The 26,478-nt window shown below is 45.4% G+C and overlaps 1 protein-coding gene and 1 long non-coding RNA gene across 5 annotated transcripts in view; one reads left to right on the top strand and one right to left on the bottom strand.

Annotated features, from left to right (window-relative positions):
* Window positions 1-26,478, bottom strand: part of ATP8B1 (ATPase phospholipid transporting 8B1) — a 106,680-nt gene that overhangs the window by 34,858 nt on the left and 45,344 nt on the right. Inside the window, exons 2-8 of the mRNA XM_081149381.1 lie at window positions 18,500-18,702; window positions 6,991-7,088; window positions 5,572-5,685; window positions 3,430-3,528; window positions 3,250-3,311; window positions 1,137-1,209; window positions 961-1,031 (exon numbers count right to left, since the gene is read on the bottom strand). Of these exons, the coding sequence (XP_081005507.1) occupies window positions 961-1,031; window positions 1,137-1,209; window positions 3,250-3,311; window positions 3,430-3,528; window positions 5,572-5,685; window positions 6,991-7,088; window positions 18,500-18,680 (698 nt within the window). The 5' untranslated portion in view covers window positions 18,681-18,702. The remainder of the gene's footprint in view (window positions 1-960; window positions 1,032-1,136; window positions 1,210-3,249; window positions 3,312-3,429; window positions 3,529-5,571; window positions 5,686-6,990; window positions 7,089-18,499; window positions 18,703-26,478) is intronic.
* The window catches only part of LOC308562873, an 86,831-nt gene that overhangs the window by 47,819 nt on the left and 12,534 nt on the right, over window positions 1-26,478 (top strand). Inside the window, exons 3-4 of one of the 4 annotated variants that reach the window (XR_013999683.1) lie at window positions 5,408-5,485; window positions 17,465-17,576. This is a non-coding gene — a long non-coding RNA (uncharacterized lncRNA). Of the gene's footprint in view, window positions 1-5,407; window positions 5,486-13,453; window positions 14,333-17,464; window positions 18,490-26,478 lie in introns of those variants that run through there. The other 3 variants (XR_013999684.1, XR_013999685.1, XR_013999682.1) reach the window with 3 other exon arrangements.

Here is a 26,478-nt window from a genome sequence, read left to right as displayed (position 1 = left end):
TAACTAAACTCTTACACCAGCCTAGACTATCAAACTGCTGTTTAACAACTTAGCTTCTAATATTTAATCACACTAAGGTGACTCTACAAAACATATTTTCTTACAGAAAGTGCTGGTAAATAGAGTGATAAATGGATCCCCCACGTCTTTGAAAGATAATTCTCTTTCCGATCCCAAATCTTGGCACGTCCCACCCACTCATTATTCTCACTCCTGGGAATAGTAGCCGTTTTATCTTTGACATTGAACAATCACCCAACTGGCTTCTAGAACAAAGGAAGATCTGGGTTTTCCTCGGGCGATTCCAGCTCTCCGTGAAGAAGTGTGCGCACATTGAGGGTGAAAGCAAAGCGGTTGACGCTCCAGTGGGAGATACAGGCGGCAGCCTCGAGAGCCCAACTTGGCCACTTACCGTGTGACCTTGGACAGGCTACTTCACCTCCTGTGCCTCAGTTTCCTCACCAGTAACATCGAGGTAATAATATTACTTGTCTCATACAGTTGTTGAGGAGATTAAATGAGCTAAAACGTAAAACTACTGTAACCCAGCAAGCACTCAAAAAATGTGCTGAAAACTTGTCAAAAACAGAACTCGATTCTGTTTGAAGTGGTACCATCAGAATCAAAAGCCATAAAGGGGGAATTCAAAACTGTCTGTCGGCGAGGACTTTAGAATTCTGTCCTTTTTCTCTAAAGTGCATATTAACAGTCATTCGTACGTGTCTGAACACTGCTCAGCAGCTCCCAAAGGGCTCGGCGAGCATTTGCCGCTGGTCCTTCCACCTGCCCTGAAAGGGGGGGAGGCAGCTTTGAGCGCCACTTGACAGATGGAACCCAACAGGGGGGTCGGGCGACTGGGGTCACTGTTGGACAGAAAGCCAGGGCAGCGGCAAGGCCGGCCCACGGATAAGGACAGTGGCTTCAAGGGCGAGCTTAACAGGCCCACCGAGCGCCGCTTACCCATCCAGCTCAGCCGTCTCCACATAGCAGAGGCTGTTCGGTTCGGAGCTGGACAGCAGCAAGATGTCAGCCTGTGGGAAACAAAACACGCCGGTGACACACAGGCCCCAGGGCTGGACGGAGCGCCCAGCCGGACGGGAGAGCGGGGAGTGAGAGCTGCGGAGCGTGGCACTTACTGGAATGAAATCGTTCTTCTTCAGACGAATGACATCTCCAACCTGAATCTCCTTCCACTTGGTAATTTTGAATCTAAACATTAAAAATAAAGAGAAGCTATTGTTTGTTGGTTTGCTTAAGTTACCGGCAAGAGATTTGGAATTACTCTTTCAGGAAGTCAAAGGTTCTGGGAAGACATGAAAATCACAGGGGAAAAGTTTTGCTAAAAGTTTGGCCATTTAGTGATGTAACCGCGAGAATCGTGTGATCCTCTGGAGGAAGCAACAATGACGGTGACCACTTTGATGTCTCCTTTCAATCTTCTATCACGTAATGAAGGGTTAAGTGGGGCTACTCAGACGTGTGGCCAGGAGACACATGCTGGCCCCGTTGTTTTTGCTCATGTCCTGTGTTCCCACCTCTCCTGCCCTCTTTCATCTCCATTATCAATCACCTCCTCTGTTGCAGGTCCCAGGTGGTCCCAGGGCAGGGACACCTTATGGCTTCCACACGGGCCACCTGGAACCCTCATAGAACTTTAAAGTTTAAAGTACCTTTTTAATGAGTAAGTATCACTTTTCTTATAAGTCTAATAAGGACACTGATAAAATGTAAAATAAATAAAAAGATGACTACTTTCAGCATTAAATTCCATAAGCAATACCCATTTAAATTTCTAACAAATCAGTATCTTAAAAAGTTTCAAAATATAGTCTGTTTTAAAGGTTTTCACATGTAGAAAAGATATTGCCAACAGATATTATGAACCTATACAATTAATAAACTTAATTTTCTGGAGGCAGAAATTCAATGACTATGTTTGTCCTCCATGAATTTATGGATTAAAAAGACCTAGAGATTTAAAATACATTTTTAGATATATGCTGGTTTTCCCACTTTTATAAGAATCTAATACACAATTCTTAATCCCAGGATTTAAAAGGGGGTGGAGGTTATCTTTCAATAAGTGGAATTGTATTTAGTTTACCTTTCACTATCTCTAAAATTATAAATTAACAATTTGCACATGGTGCTCAAATGATCAGTAAACAAGTTAGCACCTTCTTGTCACAGCTCTTTGCAGGTGATAGAGGCAATTCTCTTGAACTCTCCCACTGTGATGTCCGGGTCCCCTTAGGAGGCCCTTGTTGCCCTGCCCCTTTGATGCTCAAGTCCCCACACAAGCCTGACCCCACTGCAGAGGCTGCCAGGGCCACAGCCCTGCCTGCTGTGCAACCCCAACTCCCAAAGTCAAGGCAACTCAGAGCTGCTCTTTCCCAGTGTAGTCCCAGCCTGAGGGCTAGTTAGCCAGAGGAGTATGGGTGACCTGTCACTCTCCCCACCCTTCACAACAGTGGTTCTGAGTGACTTAAAAGGCAATCTCTGGAACAGAATCCATTTATTTGTGAAGGAAAAAAAGCCACCTAAACATATTTATAGATTGACATCATCTATATTCAAATTAGACATAGTGGAAGTGGGCTGTAGATCAAGTAATTTTCCTTCAGTGTTGACGGGTAAAACGTCTTTGAATTGGGCCTTAGTCACTATTTTTAGCACCCGACTTTGGAGTTCTGCCACGAGGCACATGCTCAAGAAACAACTCATTACCAGCCCCGACCTGGCACTCGGGTCACAGCTGACTGTTAATTTAAACATTTATTGAGCAATCTCTGTGTGTTGGAGGCGTTGGTGGACACAAAACAAATACTCAGGACAGTCTCCTCGAGAGACTTATAGTTGGGGACAAAAGATGAAACACCCACACAAATCATTCAAATAAAATTCAGACCATAATGAGAAAGATGAAAACAAGATGCTCTGAAAATGCAGTGAAGGAAGGAATCGCTGGAGAACTGGGGATGGTGTCAGGGCATCTGAGCAAAGCCCTGAATGGCACATTCCAAACGGAAGGAGTCGTGTGAACACAGGAGAGCCAGTCACGCAGCCCAATTGGCAACCTCCCTAATGCACTTCGGGTAGAGCCTCCAGGTCTCAAAGGGAGCATGAAATCTTAGGAAGCTAAGAGGGTGCATGCACCGCTAGACTTTTCTAATGGTTATCTCCAAGTATGTTTCTAGACATATTTACACACTGTCGCCTTGTAACTAGGTTACCAGTGACAGACAGTACCTGCCATCCTTAATGACTTCACATGTCCTGTTGTTGATTTCATTATCCATTTTATGGCGAGCCTTTAGAAGAGAGATGGGGAAAGGTTATTTTAATAACCTCAAAATATAAAGGATTAATGGCCAAACTAAAAACTAAGCTCACAGCCGTGAGGGGAGAGTTGCATGGGCACATCCTTACCACGTCATCCACCAGGTCTTTGACGGCCGTGATGCCCAGCACCATAAGCAAGGGCACCAGGGTGGTGTACCATGCCAGCGTCGTGATCTGAGGGATGGCCTGGAAGAGAAAGGCATACATGTGTGCCCATGAGACATAGCTGGCCCACAGGCAACTGCTAATTCTAAGCTTGCTGATTCCAAGTCTAATCCAATCTCCTTCATCACTCAAGTCTGCATGCTGCAGAACCTGCAGAAAAGGCATCTACGCATCCAGCTAACCTTCTTACCCTCTGATTTCTCTAGCCTCTGGCCTCCTGGAACAGAGTCCAAAGGACAGTGGTTCCTGGAATCATCTCATTGTGACCTTAACTGTACACCAAGGAGACTTTGCAACATGGTACCTAAAGAAGAAGTACTCCCGTTTTTGTGTGAAAATCATAATTAACTGGAGGGTAGCATGGACTATGGATGAAAGGAGTCCTTTCGCTTTCAGGGAATGCACACAGCAGGCTCTTCGCTGCTGGGTGCTTAGCCTGGGGTCTCTGATGCAGGCAAAGGGGGCAGTGGGTATGTACTGACTCTGAAAGCTAGTGATCAGATGGGGTATCTTTGGGGGCAATAGAAGAAAGCGCTTCCTTCACTGTCATTGCTCTTAGTCCAGGCAAGAAAGAGGCTGGCCTTGCAGGAAGCCCCGCCTCCATCAAGCCAGCATACAAGTTGGAACAAAAGACTGGGAAGGAAATTTAGTGAAGATCTTTTGTCACCATCTTATTGATCATTGGGCCATATGATATACTGGTTAAAATAACAGGCCTTAGAGTCAAGCTCCTGGACCCAGGTCCTGCCCAGTTCTACCACTTCTGATATACTGGTTAAAATAACAGGCCTTAGAGTCAAGCTCCTGGACCCAGGTCCTGCCCAGTTCTACCACTTCTGATATACTGGTTAAAATAACAGGCCTTAGAGTCAAGCTCCTGGACCCAGGTCCTGCCCAGTTCTACCACTTCTGGGCTACGGGACTTGGAGCAAGTTCCTTTGTCTTGCCAGGCCTCCGTTCTCTGCAAAAAATGGAGGTTATGATAGTACTCAACTCAGAGCACAAGAATTCAGTGAAGTAACAGTGCAAGTAAAGGGCTGTCTAAGGCTGTTACTATTACCCCAAGTCGGACAGCTGTACAATAGGTGTAACTCCCTTTACCCTGACAGAAGAAAGTTAGTGGAAAAGTCGCCCACTCATCACAAGCAGGACTTGATAATTTGTAGTGTTTATCTCTACAAGCCTATCTCCAAGGTCCCTCTTGATAACTCGACCATCCTTGTACTGTGAAGTCAGCAGGTCTTACATTCCACTAAATCTGATAAGTATCTATTTCTCTCTCCCTCCTTCCCTCTCTCTCTCCCCTCTACTCCATGCAGCCTTCATCCCCACCCAGACACACATGCTACCATTTTCACAAAACCTTACTGGGTAAATCCCAGCAGGTTACATTATTTTCCAAATCCAATGCTCAATATAAAGAATGTGATAAAACCAAGTGGATGTGCCATCCTTTGTAACCTGTACATGAGATGCTAAAGGTCAACTCCCAGTGGTAGAGTTCCTTGGATTATAACAACAGTTCTTAAGCAGATAAAATCAATGCTCTCCAGATAAGTGAATTTTTTTTTTGCCACAATTAAGGGGGGAAAAAAACAACTTAGAAAAATAGGTCTCTTCCAATGTGAAACCACTTCACAAAAATGATTTATTGAGATTTATAATCAAAATATGAATGAAAGTCAATAATATCCTTGGGGAAATTAGGTATTTCAATAAAAAAGGAAAGCATAAACAATAGATTAAATCTTAAGGTACAGATAATTTTACAACATGAAGATTTTGACTTGATTCAAATCAGAGAAGCCAGTTTTAACATTCACATGAGTATAGAATGGAATTTTCTAAAATACAGAATTAAAATAACATTTCCATTTGCTCCTTTCCCCTGTTCATTTAGCACCAATGGAGCCAGTTCTGTGTGGGGAGCATATTCCCATAGGAGCAGCACCCTGACGTTAATATAAAAACTTTCAAGGTCAGTTGCATTATGTGCGTCCACAGCATAAATGTCATTGAGTCACCATAATTCAAACCAGATTTTAAGATATCAAAGGGCATTACCTGTAAGATAAGAAGAACCAGGAAATAGAAATTGGCTGCTCTCTTAAACTGCTCAAACAAATTCATTGGTAGAAAGGTAAACGCATTATACTTGTACGTTTTAATTCCATTGCTCTGTGGGAAGAAATAAGAAAGTCATTCTAAATCACGCACCCATCTATCACAATGCACACACGTCTGCAAAGACCACTAAGTCCTGTGGCCAACAGTGACACAGAGGCATCACTTGTCAGGCAGAAAGGTACTGCGATTTCCTTTAAGCTTCTAACTCTAATCAGGCCTCAAAATGACTCCTTGGAGGCCTGAGTCAGAGTCGCTATCAAGACGCAGACATCTCACCCAGGAGTCTCTGACAAATCCAACTGGGACCGAATGGGCCCTGCTCTATCCTTGACCCCTAGAGCTTCTTAGAGACACGGGACAGAGGGAGATGTCAACATGGGTGGCAAAGCAGGAAGGGGAAGAACACTCTTATTTAAGGGGGGATGGAGGCTGCTGTGTAATGAAGAGTAACAAACACCGTTGTGGGCACTGTGTGCCCCAAAAGTATACTCAGGTCCTATCCCTGATACCTGTGCATGTCACCTCATTTGGAAATAGGGTCTTTGCAGATGTAATCAAGTTACAGTCAAAACCGGACTTTGGTGGGCCCTAGTCAAGTAACTGCCGTCCTTAGAAGGGGAAAAATGGGACACAGAGGAACATGGGGAAGTCCACGTGAAGACTGAGGCATGGAGGGGGAAGCTTCTGCAAGCCAAGGAATGGCAAAAACAGTCGGGTGCCCCCAGAAGCTGGGCCAGGTGCTGGGAAAAGAGTGTTCCTCAGGTCCTCCCGAAGGAACCAGCCCTGCCAACACCCTCAACTGAGACTCTGGTCCCTGGGGGACAATGCACTTCTGTGGTCTTCAACCACCCAGTTTATGGTCCTTTGTTACAGCTGCACCAGGGAGCTAAGAGACGTAACGTTTCAGCCACCACTTCACAAGCGTCCTTTATCATATTTCAAGGGTAATAAGCATTCCTGAGGTGAAAATATCTTCAAAATATCTAAATCCACCATAGGCAGAAAAGGAGGAGATGAGTTATTAAGATTCCTTTCCATTTTTTTCTTACTGTCAAACACAAGGCTTCTGTGATAATATTGTATATTCTTTCATTAAACATGTTAAAGAGAGGTTTGCAAATACACAGGGAAATTTTCAATCTACGTAATTTTGTTTTGTTTTGTTTCAAGGCACCCCTGTATGGCTCAGGGCAGTCAAACTTACTGTGAGGACATTCGATAGAACTAGCAATGATTGTCATGGCCCGGGCCAGGGGTTACCTGGAAGTGGGTGTCACGCGAAACTAGTAAGCCTGCTGGCCATTGGAGAAAACTGGCTTTTGGTACAGATACTTTAGGCAGTTAAAGTCAACTTACCGCATATTTGCTCTCCTTGATACAAAAGAACTTGGTGTTCATAAAATGAGGCTGTTCGTGGAAGCTGCGATCATTTGCTTTGACCTGCCATGTACAGTCTTTAAAAGAAAAAAAAGAAGAAAAAGCCCATCAGGCAGAGAATTAGCATGTTGCTATGGGCTGAATTTGAATTGTGTCCTTCCTGGATTCATATGCCAAAATCTTAGCCCCCACCCTTCCTCCAGAATACGACCTTATTTGGAAATAGTCACAGCAGATGGAATCAATTTAAAGTGAGGTCATTAGGATGGGCCTTAAGCCAATATGACTAATATTCTTATTTTAAAAAAAGAGTAAATTTGGACACAGAGAAACACAGAGGGAAGATGATGTGAAGTCACAGGGGAAAGACCTACAAACGAAGGAGAGAGGCTGGGAACAGATCCTTCCCTGAAGGAGTAACATCGTCAACCCCTTGAACTTGAACTTCCAGCCTCCTGAACAGTGAGACAAGAACCGTCTGCTGTTGATGTACCCCAGCTTGTGGTGCTTTGTTATGCTAGTCCTAGGACACTACTGAACACACTGTAACTTGTCCGAAGAGGTTAGGATTCGAAAAGAGCAAACCCCAGATGGTCCCAGCTAAATTAAACTATTTTCTCAAACTCACATCCTTGTCTTTAACCACCCAGTTTGTGGTCCTGTTACAGCAGGCCTAGGGAACGAATTTATAACATTTATAACTGATTAAATATTTAGTGAATGACTAAATCAAAGAAAAAGGGCATCACCAACAAACCCAACACCTTCGTGTCCTGATCGTGGGTCAGTGTTACGCAGGGTTTCATCCCGATCTCAAGTATCTGTCATCTCTGTCAATTCATTTTGTGTACTTAATGTCACATCTACTGTTCAATCATCATTGAATCCAGGGCACCTGAGAAAGTCCACAGCTTCTCTGTTGCTGGGGGAAAATGTCTCACCCAACAGCATCTCTTAAAACCCTCCTCCCTCGCCCCACCCTACACTTTTTCTAACTTGATTCTCCTTGCGGGTGGGTTTTGCCCCAGTTATCGGAAGGTGTTGTCTCCTGGTTTAACAGGACAATTCTCAACTGTGGAAGCCTCTTGTGTGCCCCCTTCACTTTTCCCTCCTTTCTACCCGTCAGCCAAGCACACTCCTAACGTGTGCTCAACACTCTAGTTTTTCCGTACAGGTTTGCCAAACAAGCCCCCAACGTAAACCGTTCAGGCCAGTTTTTTATCTATATCACGTGTGTTCTTCAGTGAATTGCTTTTTAACATTGAGTTTTATTCATGCAAATGTGAAAAACTGCTATTCATTTCCGCAGTTCCCCAGTATCCCATCCTATGCATATACCACGATTTATCAAATCTCTGCAATGACTGTTGGGGTGTTCCTAGTGTTTTGCTATTACAGATTAGTTCTCCATAAATATTCTCATGGTTGTCTCCTGGAACTCATAAGATTTGTCTCCAGGGATCTGCTGAGTGGAACTGCTAAGTCTAGACGATGACTTGTCTTTTGGTTGCCCATGAGTCTTGACGCACCCCTCCTCCCTCTCTTGAACGTCCCCTGAAGGAATACGAGTCCAGTCATCATTCAGGGACTTTTGGGGGGAAGGGAAAGAAGAGAAGAGGGAGGCGTTGGTGTGCCTTTCAGCTACAGCCTTGGGGAACCAAAGCCAGGAGGGGCTGAGGCAGGGCAGTGCCCCCCTGCAGCTCTGCCGAACGTGTGTGTGAAGTGGGGTTGCCTGACTGAAGACTGGGCACTCAGGTTACAGCACAGTGACATCACACATTTCCCTGGCCACCCTCTGTGCTCTCCACGGTGTCCTCCACAGCTTTAGACACAATAGCCACCTCTCTACCTCATGGTGACCACTGTTTTGTGGTAGGGCTGGCTTTTTGGTTCCTCAAGGAAGAGCCAGCCCCCAGTGGGTCTCTTACTTCCAGAACCTGAAGTAGCAGGGGAGGGGCCCCTCCCTGATTTATGGGCTGTCTTAGGATCCTATGTGGTGGGGCTGTGCTGCCCCCTGGGCTGCTCCAAACTTGTTTCTCAGCCTTGCTGGAAGTGGATTTCCTAGTTGACCTGTCACCCTATATCCACCCGCCTGTTTTGGGTTTTTGCCCATCTGCTTTTGACTTTTACTGTCTGATGATGTATAGCTTTATAGCACCATTTGTTCAGTGCTTACTATGTGCTAGGCATCATGTCAAGTAGTTAATATCTCAATTTTACAGATGAGGAAACAGGCTCAAGAGGATCTATGACTTGACTGGTGGGAGAAAAAAGTCTGGCAGTCCAGCCTCTCCATCCACCTCACTGTAGTGACCAGGTCTCCTTTTGTGACTCATGCTCCAAACCCCCTTAAGAACTCTGCCAGTGAGCCAACTTGGGAGGGTCACTTACAAGTTTAAGGTCAACCTTTCTATCGCTATCCAAGTACAAGGCTGTGCTTGGTCTCCTAACAGGAAGTCAGAGCATGTTGCTGCTATGGAAGCTCAAGTCAGGATATTCTAACTTAGGAAGAAAAGTCAAGGAACCTCTCTGGCATTGGGTTTCCAACGATTTGTGTTGGAATGCGTATGCTGGATGAAATTCCTTTGTGATGCACACATGAGTGGGTAAATGAATGAAGCAGGTTTTGATTGACCTTTTCTACAAACCTGCCCCTCTCCAGAGACCATAAAAAAAAGTGAAAAGTGTTCTGTGGTCAAATACATTTGCAAAAGACAATATACCACATCCCTCTCTTAGACAGTCAGTGGACCCACTGGTATATTCAAGGCTCTGAGAAGTCCTGTAGTAAAAAAAACTTATTTAGCTCAGTCTTCAAAATTAATGTGACCATAGGCACTTAAAAAAAAAATCACAGAACTATTAATATGGTTTGAAAAATGCTGTGCTAAAGAACATGCCTTTAGGAAGGGCAGCAAAATAGTACTTGAAAATGTCTGTCTTTTTGATCAAACATTTACCAAGTACCCAAATGGAACAGAGAACTATACTGGATACTTGGACCACAAGGCTAATTTATAGAAAAAGGAGGAATCTTGTCCCATTTTCTAGAATGGAAATATTGACTAAGAAAAGAGAACTAGTATATTTACTAGCAAAAAATATACATTCACCATTTGGCCCTTCAGTTCAAAGCTAGAACGATGTCAGCTACCCAAGGGGTGGGTCTAGCAAACCCCTCAATACACGTACGTGTCCAGAGATGCGTTTAACATCAGCCAGCTGTGGCTCAAGATCATCCCCGTATCTGGTAAATGTGTATTCAAAACATGTCAGTGTCGCTACATGATGTTCAGAGTGTTCCCACGGCCACCAAGTCCTTTGATCACTGCCATCTGGAAAAGGAAGTAAGCTTGGTCTGGCCCCTCAGCCTGTTCCGGCTGGTTCTGAATTTTGCCAACGGACACACCAGCAGCCAGCAAGCTGCACTGGTAGGTACACACTGCAGCAAACCAGTAGAGTAAAAAGATCAAAAGTTGAATGTCAGAAAGAAAACAACCAACCAACCAACCAGAGAAACGGGCAAAGGGTGTGACTAGACAGTTCCTACACAGGGAAACTCAAATGGCTCTTCAATATGTGAAAAGATACTCAAGTGCATAAAAAGGGATGTGCAGTTCCATCAGTGGGAAATATCAGCAGAGATTAAAGAAGCTGAGGACACGCCAAGCTGAAAAATGAGTGGAGAAACAGGCCCTCTTGGGCGGTCTCTGCAGAGGGCAATTTGAACAGATCTATTTATCTGTAACATACACACACACATATGCACACGCTGGCTGAGCGATCCCAGTTCTCAAAGTATATCCCCCATGTATGCACTCATGCATGGGAGAAATGACAGAGCTCCGGGCTCCTCCATGCAGCCCTGATGATCAGAAAGATTAGGAACAGCCTAAATGCCACTGTGAGCAGCTGGCTAAACATCCACACGGCAAGAGCCCACGCAGTCTGCAAAATGAAGGCACCTTCACGTGTACTAGTAGGAGAGAGTTCCAAATTACACTAATGACAAAGCAGACAGTGTCTGCTGTGTCACCTTCAGCTAGGTGACACACAGAATTAATGCACAGCAGGAATGCATTAATGACAAGCACTTATGCCTCTGTGTTCATGTGTGTGCTTATCTGTGGGTATGTAAGAGCATATGTTCACAAGTATTCTTAGCACATACAAGCATGTGTATATCTCTGGAAGGACATTTGAGAAACCGGTAACAGCATTTAAACGTGTTAACTTAATAACTATTTGTGAAACGATGTACCTGTATTCTAAGCACTTTTCAGTATTTAAAAATATAGAAAAAGAAATCAAAACAGAAGCACAGGCGAGCCAAAAAGAAAGGCGGAGTTAGGAGGGAACTAGCCCAGGATGCTGGCGATGGAAAGACGACCAGCCCAGGTGAAGGAGCGAAACCGGGACCTAACACTGAGCTGAGCCAAGGTCTCCGGAGGGCCTGGGGCTGGACGGGGCCTGGGAGGAGTCAGGCGGGGGCAGGAGTATTGCAAAGAGAAGTGCACCTTGTCTGCTCTTTGCTCCTGATGCCAGGTTCTGTCTTTCTTGGGTCACTGAGCCGTACATGTGCTGGGTCCTCCCACTCTACCCTGGGCCCAGAACAGCCACCAGGCCACCAGGGGTAGGACGGAAGGTGAGGCTTAACATATGATAAAATCCACTCTGCCCGGGGAAGCGGATGGAGCTCATCCTCCTATGTCAAGCATCTAGTCTTCGCAGATTAGGCTCAACCTCTATCCATAGTGTCTCTGAAACGTGTAGATGGAGAAAAAGCACGTCAGCTGCAATAGTTGATTGCAGTGGTTCTCCGAGTGCGGGCTGCAGGCCAGCAGCAGATTTGAAGGCGCCCGACATTCAGATGTTGAAACCACATGGGAAGCGAGCGTGGAGGAAGAGCGGGGAGCCAGGAGCGGACAGAGGTGCTCCATAGTGGATGGCGGAGGGGGAATCCATGAACGTCCAGAAGGCTCGGGAGGAGTCAGGGGAACCGGCGTTACGGAGCAAAAGTAGCAGGGACAGATGTGCCCAGTAAGAAGGGACAGAGATAGATGCCCATTGATTTGGTGATCAGATAATCACATCAGTGTACTTATCAAGATAAGTTTCTTCTGGATAAGAAACTAAAAGGGGGCTTACTGGCAGGTATTTTTAGGATGGACAAGCTACATCACCTGAGATCTGGTTAGAAATGCAGAATCTCAGGCCACACCCAGACCTCTGGCACCAGAATGGGCATTTTCACAGGATCCCAGATGGATTCCTATGCACCTCGACTGTGGGATGTGCTGCTCTTGATCCTAATGGAATCCCCAAGGGTTTTCTTTTTAATCACATCCCGATGCCCCGTCTACCTCCAGGGGCTTCTGCTCTACTCTGGGTGAGCCCAGCAAAGGTCTCCCTAGTTTGCAGGTAAAGTTGTGCCCACTGTTCAAGTGCAGCGTTTCTCAGCCTTTCTCCTGCCTCCATCACACCTGAGGGTGCGAGACCCTCCCAGCAATATACATCGTCACTCAGCGATACACTGCAGGGGATGAGCAAAGCAGGACTTTGGAGTTTCAGCTGCCTTTTGTAGTAAAGATTCCTCACCCTCATTGAGAATCATGGGGAATCTTGTCAACAGATTCTGACTGGCTGGTCTGGGAGGAGCTGGAGGTTCTGCATTTTACGAGCACACCAGTGATGCTAGCTGGTGACCGCCAGGCTCTGACGAGCAAGTGTGCTAGGTAGGGCATGAGATGGATTGTTCTACTGATTCGAGATAGCAACTGGTAAAATTCATATTAAAATATGGATTCTCCCCTTGTCTCATTCCAGAGATGCGCTATCGGCATCTCCAGAGACTGGGCCCAGGCACCCATGGGGTTTTAAAAGATCCACACCTGGTGGTGATTTGGATGCACCAGCAAGATTGAGCACCCCCAGTTGAGAGAGAGAGAGAGAGAGAGAGAAACTAACTTGCTTGGGTGACTTCTATCATTAAAAATGAAGGATCCAAGCAGGCAGTAAGGAAAACAACAGCCATGTTAGGTCTCCATAAGCAAAAGCTCCTCTCTTCAGGTTCGGTCATAAATGACACTACTCAGAAGCAAGTTCTAGGGACTGAGATGGCAGTCTCACCACCCCACCCCTATTATAAGCCACTCGGCACAGGAACACCCCCCCCACACACACACAACACTCACACACCCTTTATTTTACAAGCTGTCAGTTACTGTGCTTTTCTTAAGGCTGAAGTGGTAACAGGCAAGCAGTTTATGGCCAGTTAGAGAAAGAAATTAAGTAATCAGAGTGGAATTTTCACATTAGGTAAGTGTCAAAAATTGGAAACGTATCTAATCAAGCAGGAAACATTGCTCCTCGGCACGCCCCAAAGGATTTCTTAGGATTCACATATTTCAGTGGACTTGCTTCCTCTGTTTTCTGATTCCAGATGAAACAGAATTCATAGATGCTCCAGAGATCCACACCCTCCATTCCTATTCTCCCAAGACAGCACCCCCGATGGTTTGCAGCTGCTCTTCTCTGCTGATGCCACACCCAGTCTGACGTCACACTGAGAACACTTTCTCCCTGTGTCCTGACGCTCCGTGGTGACACCTTTAAACCTTAACGACTCAACATGCCATCCTAAATACCGTCAACCCATGACCACTTCACCCCTACACAAAATTCTGAGTCGGGAAAGGCTTTTAAAGAAATGCAGTTTTCTATTTTCAAATACAGACAGCAACACAACCCAGTCAAGAAAGAATGACTTTGGGGATCGCATAGTAGCTTAAAAAAAAAAAAAAAAAAGATAAATGATGTTGAAGCTTTTATGCGAATCATCTCCAGCTCTAAGTTGTAGAATCAGAATCAGTCCGTTCTAATATGCAGCAGTCATGCGTCTGAAAACGTATGCACATGTGCTGATACGGATGGCTGTGCTGGGGGGGGGGTACATGCGAGCTTACGGAATGAGTTGGGGGGCAGGTACTCACTGAAGAGGCTCCTCTCCTAAAGCCCTTGCCTGGACTCTCCCTCTCCCTAAGAATATGCTACTTACATGGGTACAGCAAAACCCAAAAGCCAGCCAGCCACTCTAAGGACTGCATTCTGGAAACTAAAGCTCAGCGCTATTACATTGTGGATAAGACTTTAAAATTCTGTCACTTCCCAGGGCCAAGGCTGTACCATTCCTGCTCATTTCTTACTCTCTCTAATTGCCAGCTAGCCAGCAACACAAGTGGCTGTCCCATAAATATCTCCACCTGGTCAGGTTCAAAACAACAATCCTCTCCTTGACCTACAGAGGGGCTCCGCCCCCGCCCCCACCGCGACTCATTCCCACAGGTGTCTCTGTCACCCACTGCGGCAGAAAGCACTTCCCAAAGGCAGCTGCAACAGCATCCCCCATCCTGCAACGTGCCCTTGTTACGCCCTCATCAAGAAGTGGCATCTGATTTCCCTTCCCTTGAATCAGGGCTGGCCTCAGTGACTCCCTTGTAACCAAGAGAACGTAGCTTCCGTGACGCTGCCTGAATTCTGTAGCTGGCCTCTGCTGTGGTCTCTTGGGACAAACGTCCTAAGGACACAATCCCCATGCAGCCCGGGCCATGCTGGGAGGAGCCCAAGACACTTGGGGGTGCTCCCATCCGAAGACCCAGTCGAGCCTTCGAGTTATCCAGCTCAAGTGCCGGACGCAGGAGTGAAGAAGCTTCCAGATGACTGCAGGCCCCAACAGTTCAAGTCCCCTCCGTTGTTCAAGTCCTCACAGCTGAGGTCCCAAACACCCTAGAGCAGAAACAAGCCATCCCCACCGTGCCCTGTCTGAACTGCCGACTGTGAACGTCGTGAATTGGTCATTTTATGCCACAGTCTCCATTCAGGGCGCTCCCTCCGCACCATCACGCCCACCGAGTCCCCGAGTCACACGCAGAGATGTGGTACCTGAGGCAGACGAAAGGGATTAGCTTGCCCAAGAAAGGCGTGGAGAGAGAGCAGGGGATGAACAGAAACGCGACACTGTAAAGGTGGGACGGGGGAGACAGGAGTGTTGGGACCAGAGGCTATCACCTGCCCAGGAGCTCAGCGTTTCCTGAGGAAGAGGCTGTTGAAAGGCCGAGCACGTCAGAGAAAACAGAGGCCAGGAGGCGACTGATAAAATCTCACCGGACTTGGCCCCGGGGTTCTTGGTGACCTTTGAGAAAGCGTTATCCATGGGATGGTAAAAGAATCCAAGAGAACCGTGGGATGTGGGAGGAAACGGGTTTCCAGAGGCGTGGCCATGAGGACAGGAGACAGGACACGGCCCGAGGCAGAAAGCAGGACTCGGGTAAGAATTTACTGTAGACAAGGAAGCTGTGGGTGTGCCTGTAAGCCAGCCAGAGCCAGAGGACAGAGCTCATTAATACAGTGACAAGGCCAAGGAGACAGCTCTTCCACTCCACCCCAGGCTCAGAAGAGCGAGCCAGTCCGCACGGGTCCAGGAACCCTCTCCAGGTCACCACCTTTTCTCGAGGACCTCATCGCCAAGCCGGTTCCCACGGCAACACCCACGCAGCTGACCTAGTGACACCGGGATGGCAAACTAAAAAACAAACAAACGGAAAGACCCAGCATTCTAGCTTCCCGGAATTGAAGGAAGCTGTGGCTGAATAGAATGAAACTGGTTTCTTTAAAGCCCAAACTTCTGGATCCTTTTATGCCGAAGGACAACCTCAAACTCCACAATGAAGACTAAGAATTCTGAGTTTCAGGTCACAGGGGCCACAGACTCTTGGTGTCCTGGGGCGCTTGGTGGGACTAGTGTTTTCCAGAACACACTCCAGTTAATACTGTTCTGTGCTAGTGTGTTCAGCAGGAAAAAAGAGTGTTCATCCCGCAGCATGGAAAACATCCCCACTCGTCCTGTCAGTCCTTGCTCAATGTAAACAAAGGGTCAAGTTCCCCTCATCAAACCTGTGGGCGCATTCGAACAGTGTGACTGCGCCTGTTCTTAGTTTCACGGCCCTCAGTCACTGTCCTTCTGCGGAAAAGCACTTGCGATGGGTCTCTCAAAACACTGGCTTCACACTAAAGCTCGGCTGGGCTAGGGCATGTTTCAAAAAAGAGAAGCAACTCTCTGCCTTAAGATGATCCTGGGAGAGAAATGAACGTGGGTCCCAAAGTTTTGGGCACAGCTCCGCTGTGATGGGCACTGGGCCTTGGTGTTACTCAGCCCAATGGGACTTCACAGAATGACTCACGATCCAGTGTCCTAAAGAACTGGATTCTTTGAAGAAAACTGCCCTTCATGTAAAATGTCGAGACAGAGTGACACTGACCTTAATTGAGAAAATGCCCACTTGAGATTAAGAAAGGGGGAAAGAGGGATGCAGAGGAAGAAGGGAGGGAGAGAGGAGAGAAAGAAGCAGACTAGCTGGGGCGAATGCCAGGCAGAAGTAGGAAGGGATGGGGGGAGGGTCTGGCACTTACTGAATGTCCTCTGTGTGTTTGGGAAGGGCAGACAGAGGTGTCAGGACAGTAATATTAAAAGTCACAAGCACATTCATTTGACAGGGGCTTTGAGATATGAGAACCACCAAATTCTTCTAGAAATATAAGCCACCATTGGAAAAGATGGTGAAGCGACAAGATCACGCCTGAGCACCCTCAGTGCCTGTATTCTGAGAGCAGAAATCGGCAAGAAATACGACCTGCCAGCTGACCCATCAGCAGAGAGCCCTGAGCACCAGAATGTGAAGGCAGAGTTGGAAAAAACCAGAGGTGACGGTTGCCACCCACTACGTGCTTGTCTGACATTTCTGCAGGCACCCAACCCCAGTGCCTTTGCTGCGACCTTAGCCACACATCTGATAGCGTGACACCAAGCCCCGGCAGCCAGGTTCACCCACTGAACCTGCTCTCTGCCAGCTCATCAGGTACCTACATATGGTAGAGATTCCAGGGCTGCGACATGAAACTTAGACGCGCAGCGGGGAAGGAATGGGGAAGAAACACGTTGTGCACTTTCTGGGCAACCAGCTAGAACTCCTCGCTGGCTTTTCCCGACCGAACACTCTCCAGTCTGGGCCTGTTATGACAGAAGCCACATTCCTGTTCAGGTTGGCAGTGATTCCATTTTAATTTAGCTCGATTGTCATGACTCCTACTTAGAGACAGAAAGCACTTAAGCTTAATACTCAACAGCTTAAAATTGTGTCCACAGGAAGGTCTAAAATTCTACATGTTTGATGTGGAAAGCTGAGAATGGGCAACCGATATACACGAACTGACGGCCTCCCCGGGTTTCCCAGCCTGCAGTGGGCAGGGCCTGCATGGACACATGCTTTCCTCACACTGAGAACCTGCCCCCACATAAGAGCAAAGAGAGGCATCGTCTGACCAGCGCAGGAGGAATCATTGCATAAGTGTAAGGGATTTCATGCCATGCCATTCTTTCCTCTTGGTGAAAACCCAGGCAGCAGGACCCGAAGGAGAGACAAGGGGGTGCAGAGTGACATCAGGGGAGCAGACTTCTCGGAGACCTTGGAAAGGCAGACTGGCAGTGATGGAGACTTTGGAGAAACCAGGTAAAACCAGATGTCTTTCTGATAGAGGCTATGGAGAGGTGTGTCTGGAGAGTCAGAAGCAGATCAGTTTCATGGAGATTTCTGTGAGTGGGAAACTAAAGTTATTTAGCTGGAATTCTAGGAACCTTGAGGAAACATTTTCAATCTGGAGCAAATGTGGGGTCCAGAGAGAAAAGGATCAGTTTCCTCATGGACCAGAAGAGCTATAAGAAAAGACCACATTTATTTACCAAGGTGGGTGAACCAGTAGGAAATGAAATAGAAAAGCCACCGGGAAAAAGCATAGTTGTGAAAGTGAGCTATGTTCTGTTATCCTAAATGACGGACTGCCTATGGCCATTTTCAAGAAACGTCAGTAGAGCTGAGTAATTGTGGCAGAGACTATGTGGCCCACAGAGTCTAAAATATTTATTCTCTGGCCTGTAACAAGAAATTTGCAGCCCTGGCTGGTCTAGACACTACCTTGAAGCTGCCCGGATTCTGGGCAAGCAGCACAGTTTGCTGCATAACAGGTTCCACATGGCAGTCAGAGACCTACAAAAAATTTCCTAGAGAAATAGAGAGGCAAAACCATGTTATAGTCACTAATGACTGAACAAAAGGTATGGCAACTCCAAGGTCCCTGGGTGCAGTAACAAGCAAATTCTTCCACATGTAACTCCCTTCTCAAAGTACAGACACTAACAAAGACCAAAGACCTTCTATTTCTGGGCAGAACTTGTCAGGTGAGGTGGACCAGCCCATGTACTGAGGACGCTGTGTACTTGTCCAAGCCCATCAACCACTCTCCCAGTTGCATCCTGACATAAGAGAAGGAAGATGCCCCCTGGACCATATCGAACATGGGCCATCCATCCTTTGCAGCCATTGCCACTGTTCATATGAGGATGACAAGGACAGTACCTGGTCCCCAAAGCGGTTACCTTTTCTGAATGTTTCCCGTTTTTCCTCCACTTCTCTGTTGACTCGATTCTGTGCTGGTTCCACCTCAGGCCCCTGGTCCTCAAGTTCATCTTCTGTTTCATCATCACTGTAGGGAACCACTTCATCATTAGGCTGAGAATCCTCCTCAAATGTCGTTTCTGAATCTCTTTCTGTACTCATTCTGCTGCCAAATTGGAACTACCTGGTTTAAAAGAAAGGGAAGCCAGAGTGAATTATGATCCGTGCCCAGTTTTTGGCAGAATTCTGCCTACATCTGGTTATAATGCCCTTTTATCGGAACATATAAATATTTATACTAACATATAAATATGTCTGAATAATCACCCCAAAGTTCAAATTATCATGCAAATAAGAACAAAACCATTCATTATTGATTAAATACTTGGGTAACGGTGAACAACAATGAAAATGAAGCTGCAAATTTATGTTTTAAGTGGATAGATATTTCAAACTGTGGGTCTCTTCCCAGCAAAATCAATTTAATTGCTTCACAACCAACATTCAAATAAAGAGAAACAGATTCTAAAATATCAGAGTACAGCACACACAGTGAGAGTTAGTACTGTTGGTGGGACAGTTTTACGAAACCGATGCATACACACATTTATTTGCATTGTGAGTCTTCATGGAATTGAATTTCTTACTGTGGATGGCTCACAAAATTTAAAACCCATTGCCCTGAGATATCTGGTTTCTGCTAACATGAATATTCTGAGTCATTACTCTGATATATTAACACTACAAGCGTAGGTCCTCAAAGTTTGCTAATGACTTCATGGGAGCACTTGTAGACAATTTTCCTAACTGCCACCACCCACCTTATCTAGACTTTGTATTTATGTATATGCCACTGTATAAAATGACTCTACCCAAGTGACAAGGACAACCTTCGTTACATTTATATTAGGAAAATATTTACACAAACACTTCAGGACAGACATACAGCCGGGCATTATTTACATGCCCATTGCACTGCTATGTACTGAGTATTGTCAATAGCACCTCGCATTTATTTAGTATTACCAGCACACAAGCCTGAAATGCTTTATAGACATTGGCCCTTGAACTTTCCTACACCACCTTGGTGAAGATAACACTGTTCTTCCTACTCGACGAGGGAGAAAGCCCAAACTCAGTGATGTTAAATAACTTGCACAATAATTATTAAAAATTTGCAACAAAAACAACTGCTTTCCAGAGAGAGATTTTCTATGTTCCACTTTTATGTTACAGTTTGTTATATACTTCAATGGAGTGTTAGTTGCCTTGTGTGGAACTATTTAGCTGATTGCATGCTTTGTACCAAATCCAGCCTCTTGGGCATCTACAGTGTTATAGCCATACGTGCATCTTGGAAATGTTCAAATATTGATGAGGCTTTTCTCCAGTATTATTTAAAATGGTAAAACCCAGAAACAACCTCGATGTCCAGTGATTGGCAACTGTGGACATAAACTGTGGCCTCCTCATACTATGGGGACAGATCTAAATTGTCATTTAGATCATGATCACAAGAGTTTTTAATGCCATTGCAAACGTCCAAACACATTAAGTTGAAAAGTGAGTTATAATCCATGTGTACAGCACAGTCACAGTTATTCACACCCACATATTTATCCATTTTCCAAAATCCCACCAACTGTCATGCATGATCTTAAATGCTTGATTGTTTGGCCTACAGTAAGTACTCAAACATTAGCCATTGTTATTGTTAACAATTATTTCCATAATTAGAAAACAATGCTATTTATAATAACAAATGGGAACATTTGGGGATCTATCCCTTGAGGCTTTTCCATCTCCAAAGATCACTTCTAAAAGGCACCTGCCCCTCACTGGGAGGTAAAATATTAGGCTATTATAAAATATGAGTCTACTTAAGCGAAGGCATATTCAGTCATAAAACCTCTTAATTGCAGAGTGAAACATTTTCCCTCTTTCCCAACTATCTGTGGGTTTGTAAATGGCTATTTCTTGAGACTTCACAAGGGTTTAATTGCCTTTTGGTGGTGGTTTTGTAATATCGTGGCATCAATGCTTTAGCTAATACTTAAACTTAATACAGCCTCTTTTTTAAATTTCCAAACTCTTGAAGGCAAAACTTACACCAGAAATCTTTCAGAACAAAAATAATAAAGTGGTTACCACTTACTAAGCACCTACTATGTGTCAAGCAGGACAACCCTGTGAGGTAGATATGATCATCTCATCTTACAGATAAGTAGACTGAGGCTCAGCTGGTAAATGGGAGGGTCAGAATCTAATCTCTCCATTATAAGGGCATATAAAATATCGAAAGTCTGAAAGCACCTTATCCAAACATTTTTTTATTGTAGTAAAACACACATAACATAAAATTTACCATCTAAACCATTTTTTAAGTGCACAGGTCAATGGCATTAAGCACATGCTATATAGAAACACTTTGTAAGAGAGTATATCATCACTTCCAGGTATCTCCATGCTTATTTATCATGCTAAGCCCAGATCTAGTCCTTTGAGGTTGGGGGAGAAGACAAACATACACAAAGAAACGGATTCTACAGCCATGAGTATGTGATCCAAAGTAAGCAAGGTGTTGCATAACCAACCAGCTCCGCACCCGAACATGCACCGCAGGCCAGATCTGTGTCGGAAAGCGACCTGGAAAGCACGAGCGGGGAGCTCCAAGCTGCATGGGACATTCTCTAATGTGCGTGTGTGTTCAATCCAGCCACCCAGCCACACTCGGGACTACTGCAGCTCTGTCGTTTTAAGACAACGAAAGAAAAATAAGGGAGAAATCATTTCTTTGAAGCCCTAGCCGAAGCTTTCTGGGTCTAAACCATGATCCCTACAAGGCAGGCACTATCTAAATTATGCTTTGGAAACTCCGTAATGTGTCTCCCCACAACTCCAGCACATCGCAGACATGTGTGCGTTCACTCAACCGCCTTTAAGCACCTGCTGGGCCCAGGTTACTACCCCAGGCCCTGGGAACAGACCCCTTTGGGAGTCCCAGGTTACTGAGGGGCACAGATAAATGAACTCTGCCCCTCAGCCATGAGACATAGTCACTTCTCCCCAACACACACCTCCAACCCATCCCCTCCTCTCCATCTCCATGGTCTCTCCCCTAAAACGCTACAAGTGGACTCTGACTGGACTTCCTGCGACGACCTTCCACCAGGCCGCGAGAGTCCTGCCCTTCGGCTGCATGCTGGTTTCCACTCCCTCCTTCTCAGTGCTTGTGAGAGACAAAGATTTTCAAGACAGACTGAAAGACTATCTGCCATAGGCGGACAAAACTCAACCGCTCTCCCCACCCCCTACCAGCTGCGCCCTAAGGGAGGGCCCTGAGCCTGCAGCACTAAGGGGGGTCTTGTTACTCTATCTCCTTCTAGGGGCAAGCCCAGCAAACTCCTCTCTCTCTCTGTCCTGACCCCTACCAGGCAACTGTCTGGTTAGTGGACTCTAGAGTTTTCTGCAGGCTGCCCAAAACGAATCTGGGGTGGGGGGGAGAATAGGAACCACGAAGCATCATTCATACCAGAGCTCGATTAGGGGCATTTCCAGCCTTTAATCCAGTGGTGCCTCGTTTCCCGTCCTGCCTCCTATAGTATTCAGCCCTCCTGGTCATGAACCCCAGGAGACAGGAGGGGTAAACAGCCGGATTTCCACACTTGAACCCCTAACATCCATCATTTGTCATCTTTGAATACTTGGCTATGAAACCCTCTATCCCCTTTGTGGGGGAGGAGGTGCTGAAGGAGAGAGGAAAAGAGAATCCAGGTACAAAGAATTACCTTTCTGCCTTTGCAATAAACCTCTGAAGTTAGAAGGAATGAAAGCACAAACTCTCATTGCTGTCACAGGTTTCCAGATTCAAAAAAAGGGAAGGGGGGAGGGGAGTTGAGTTTTGTCCCTGCTGGGATATGATCTGTGCGCACACACAGCAACAAGAAGTGAGGGGCCGGGAAAGGCCAAGAGTCCCTGATCAATGGCATCTTTTGTTGTATAATTTGATTTGTGTCCAGAGAGACCCAAGCTTAGACAGGAAGTAAGATTCACAATATCTATTTTTGTTCATTCTTTGTCATCTTTTCTACAGCTTTTAAAGTCCTCAACAAAAAAGGGTATTTCTGAAATGTGTTTTTCTTCATTTCATTTGCTTATTACTATTAACGATAACATAAAATATGTAACACACAGGATATAATAAATTTGTGTATTATATTTTTATATGTTCTATACTCTGTATGTTTTTTATTATATGCTCTATACTAAATATAATAAATTATACCTCTGGCAGGCAGAATCTAAGATGCCTCCAAAGATCCCACCCCCCTCAGTATAAGCTCCTCCCCATGAGAGGGGGCTGGACATAGCGCCTTGCTTTTATCCAACAGAAAGTGGAATGTCTCGTCCATGATTAGGTTACAGGAGACCGTAACTTCCTTCTTGGCAGCCAGCTCTCTCCCCTTCCTGGCTTTGATAAAGCAGCTGCCCTATGCAGAGGCTCATATGGCAAGAAACTGAGTGAGCATCCAGCCAACAGGCAGCAAGGAACTGGAGGTCTTCAGTCCAATGACCCTCAAGGAAATGAATTTTGTACATGTACAGCATGGTGACTATAGCTAACAATACCGTATTGTATATTTGAAAGTTGCTAAGAGTCGATCTTAAAAGTTCTCATCACAAGAAAAAAGAAATCTGTAACTATAGGAGGTGATGAATATTAACTAAACTTATAATGATCACTTTGCAATTTATACTTAATGTCAAATCATTACGTTGTACACCTTAAACGAAGACACACTTATATGTCAATTATATCTCAAAAAAACTGGAAAAATAAATATTTTTTAAAGAAAAAAAAAAAGGAAATGAATTTTGCCAACAACTGCATGGATTGGGTCTTTTCTCAGTCCAGTCTTCAGATGAGACCCCAGCCTGGGCTAACACCTCAACTGCAGCCTTGGGAGAGACCCTGGAGCAGAGAACCCAATTAAGCAGCGCTCAGGTTCCTGAGCCACAGAAACTGTGAGATAACAAATGTGAATCGTTTCTAGCTGCTACATTTTGGAATAACTCATTATGTAGCAAAAGATAACTAATACACATATCATTAATCATAAATAATAATAACTCTATGGTAATAATAATTCTATGGCCACTATTATCTCCAACATATTCCAAAGAAGAGCAGCAGAAATCTGTTATCCAGACACATGCCACACCCTGTTTGGAACCTGCCCAATGCTCTCAAGAGGATAATCGGACAAGCTTGATGACAGCTGTAATTAGAGAATCTCATGAAGCAATAGTAATAAAGCATATCTAGGATCTAGATTAAATTTAAACTTTATACTGTTATAGAAACAACATGATTACTGTTCCTAGGACAAATAGGGTTATACATTTTATTTCCTCCCCAAACTGAAGCCCAGAAAACTAAGAAGCCTAGGATAACTAATGTAAACTAAGGGACCATAAATATCACCGTTATGGGGACAATTCAGTCCCGACCTTTACTCATGATAGAAAAGACTCCACTGGACCCACAGGGTCACCCTCCTCTGCTTCTCCAAAGTCCACCCCTGAACCCTCGACCGCAAAGAGGACTGACCACCCTTTCACACTGCATAGCTTCCATGGTTACCACTGAATAGGTGCAGGGGAGCCCTAGCTGGGTAGCTCAGTTGGTTAGAGCATCTTCCCGATATGCCAAGGTTTCGGGTTCAATCCCCAAATACAGGAGTCAACCAATGAATGCATAAATAAGTAGAACAACAAATCTCTCTAAATCAATCAATCAAGTTTTTTTAAAGAAAAGGTACAAGGAAAGTCTCAAACTCTGACCTTTTCAAGAGCACTTTTTAAAAATCTTCCTGTTAAAGGATTTCTGGGGAAGGTGGTCCACCTCTGCCATGGGCTCCCCAACATGTCCTACTAAGGCTGATTATTTCTTGTCAACATCGGGCAGCCCTGAATAGTTCCCTAAGTATTTTTCACACACACCATCTCACACAATTATCATGGAATTATCCTGAGATGCATGGCCAAGCTCTGTGATGGCCATGTTACCAATAAGAACAGTGAAGGGGTTAAGCCCAAGGTTATTTGGGATTGGATTCGGGCACCTCACCGCAGAGCTAAGTCTGTGCCTGGCGTTCAACTTAGAGCCTCATCAGTCACAAGAAAAACCTAAGCAAAGGAAATGGAGAAACTGACAAGCAAAATGAAGCCAACTTTGTGATCTGCAGACGGGTCGCTCCAACAGCGAGTGGTAAAATCTTAAATGCTTCCCAATTTCTAAGACGTTAGAGTGTACTGAAGTCAATTATCATTTCCTAGGTGTCTTGAGCTGGGCAATATGGGAGTGACAGGGGTGAGCAAGAACTCAGGGTGGACGGGAGACAGCTTTTCAGACATGGAGACACAGGAGCAGGGGAGTGTGAGTCACCCGCCCAGCTGGAAGGTTCAGGGATGCGAGAGCTGGCGGAGGCCGGCTGGAGTCCCTTTCCCTGGTCCACGAGGCCTTGCCAAGGCTTGTTCCAGGGAGCACAAGGAACCACTGAGGCGTCTGCAAGGGAAGACACATGATCCGCAAGATGCTTCAGGAAGATTAACCTGATAGAGGGAGTGCGGGTGGCCAGGAAGGTGAGAGCCGGGCAGGGAGACCGTCTAGAGGTCACAGTGGACACTGAGAGTCTCCCGGGCACCCTTTGTCATCTATAACACTCTGTGTGCCACTGGGGCAAGAAGGAACACAGGCCTGAATTAGGGTGGCGGCAACCAGAAAAATGTGTTTAAAATTAAGAGTGGGTGAGGCTGCCATTCTTTTGTCTGGAAAACTAAGAAAAGTAAACAAAAGACTGGAACTGGTTCCCATAGGATAATAATGCCAGAACTCCCCAGATGTTTATTTTGGAGAGTCGACCTCAATCCACAATGATTTTTTATAAAGAACACTGAAAGTTACCAGGAGAGAAGCATTGTTATTTTTACATCCAAGCTTCATGCTTACTCGTTAGGGACCGTAGCCCCATTTTTATTGCCTCCCTGATTGGGTTTATACATTTTATTTATGATTAAATAATATAAAATCAGAGGGGTTTTACAAGTGACAGCTGCCTGGAAGCAGAACCTCCAAGGTAAAATAAAAAAGTAATTCTTTCAAGTAGAGTTACTGTTAATGTTTGAGGAGTCACCAACCTGTGGATAGATGGCCACATTTAATGAAGATGACACTATGGAAAAACACAGGAATCAGCATAATTTCCCAGAACTGAACGAGAACCTTGAAACTTTCAATCTACAGTGACCATTTATATTCCCCATTCCGATTCAATAGCAACGGCTGGTTTGAATAAATGGGTGGTAGATGGGACAGATTGGCGAGTAAATGGAAACACGAACGCACACGGGAAAGATGACCTTTCCTAGCGATCAAAGGACAGCAAACGGATGGAAACACCAGGTGCCCTTCCAGGCCTGTCAGGTTAACCGTCAGCGCTGCATCGGGCTGGCTGTGCTGAGGCTGAGTGTCGCCCACAGACCCCCTGCTGCTGGCATGGCGACTGCTGCTCTCCTTACAGAAAACCAGAGCGCGACACTTCAGTACCAAGAACACTGCAGATATTTATAATGTCTGACCCAACGGTCTCATCTACAGGCATGCTTCCAACAGAAATAATTAAACAAGTAAAATAACTATCCGCACAAAAGTTTGGATTGTCATTATTAGCTTAAAAAACAGGGGAAAAAGCCACCTGAAAGTCCAACAGGATAATGGTTTTATAAATGATGATGTTAGTATAGCAATTAAACACAACAGCCATAGAGACAATATTAATATGAAAAGGGGGGGAAGAAGAAATCAGAACGGTGTCCTGTTATGGCAGCTTTGTAGATAATACATATGTATACTTTAGCACTGAATTTTGGCTCTGAAAGAAGAGACCTACTGTGTGTT

Source organism: Miniopterus schreibersii (assembly GCF_964146895.1).
Source record: "Miniopterus schreibersii genome assembly, chromosome: 10".
NCBI classification, from domain to species: Eukaryota; Metazoa; Chordata; class Mammalia; order Chiroptera; family Miniopteridae; genus Miniopterus; species Miniopterus schreibersii.
Note: the sequence above shows the minus strand (reverse complement) of the source record. Positions and strands in the feature narration are given on the sequence as shown.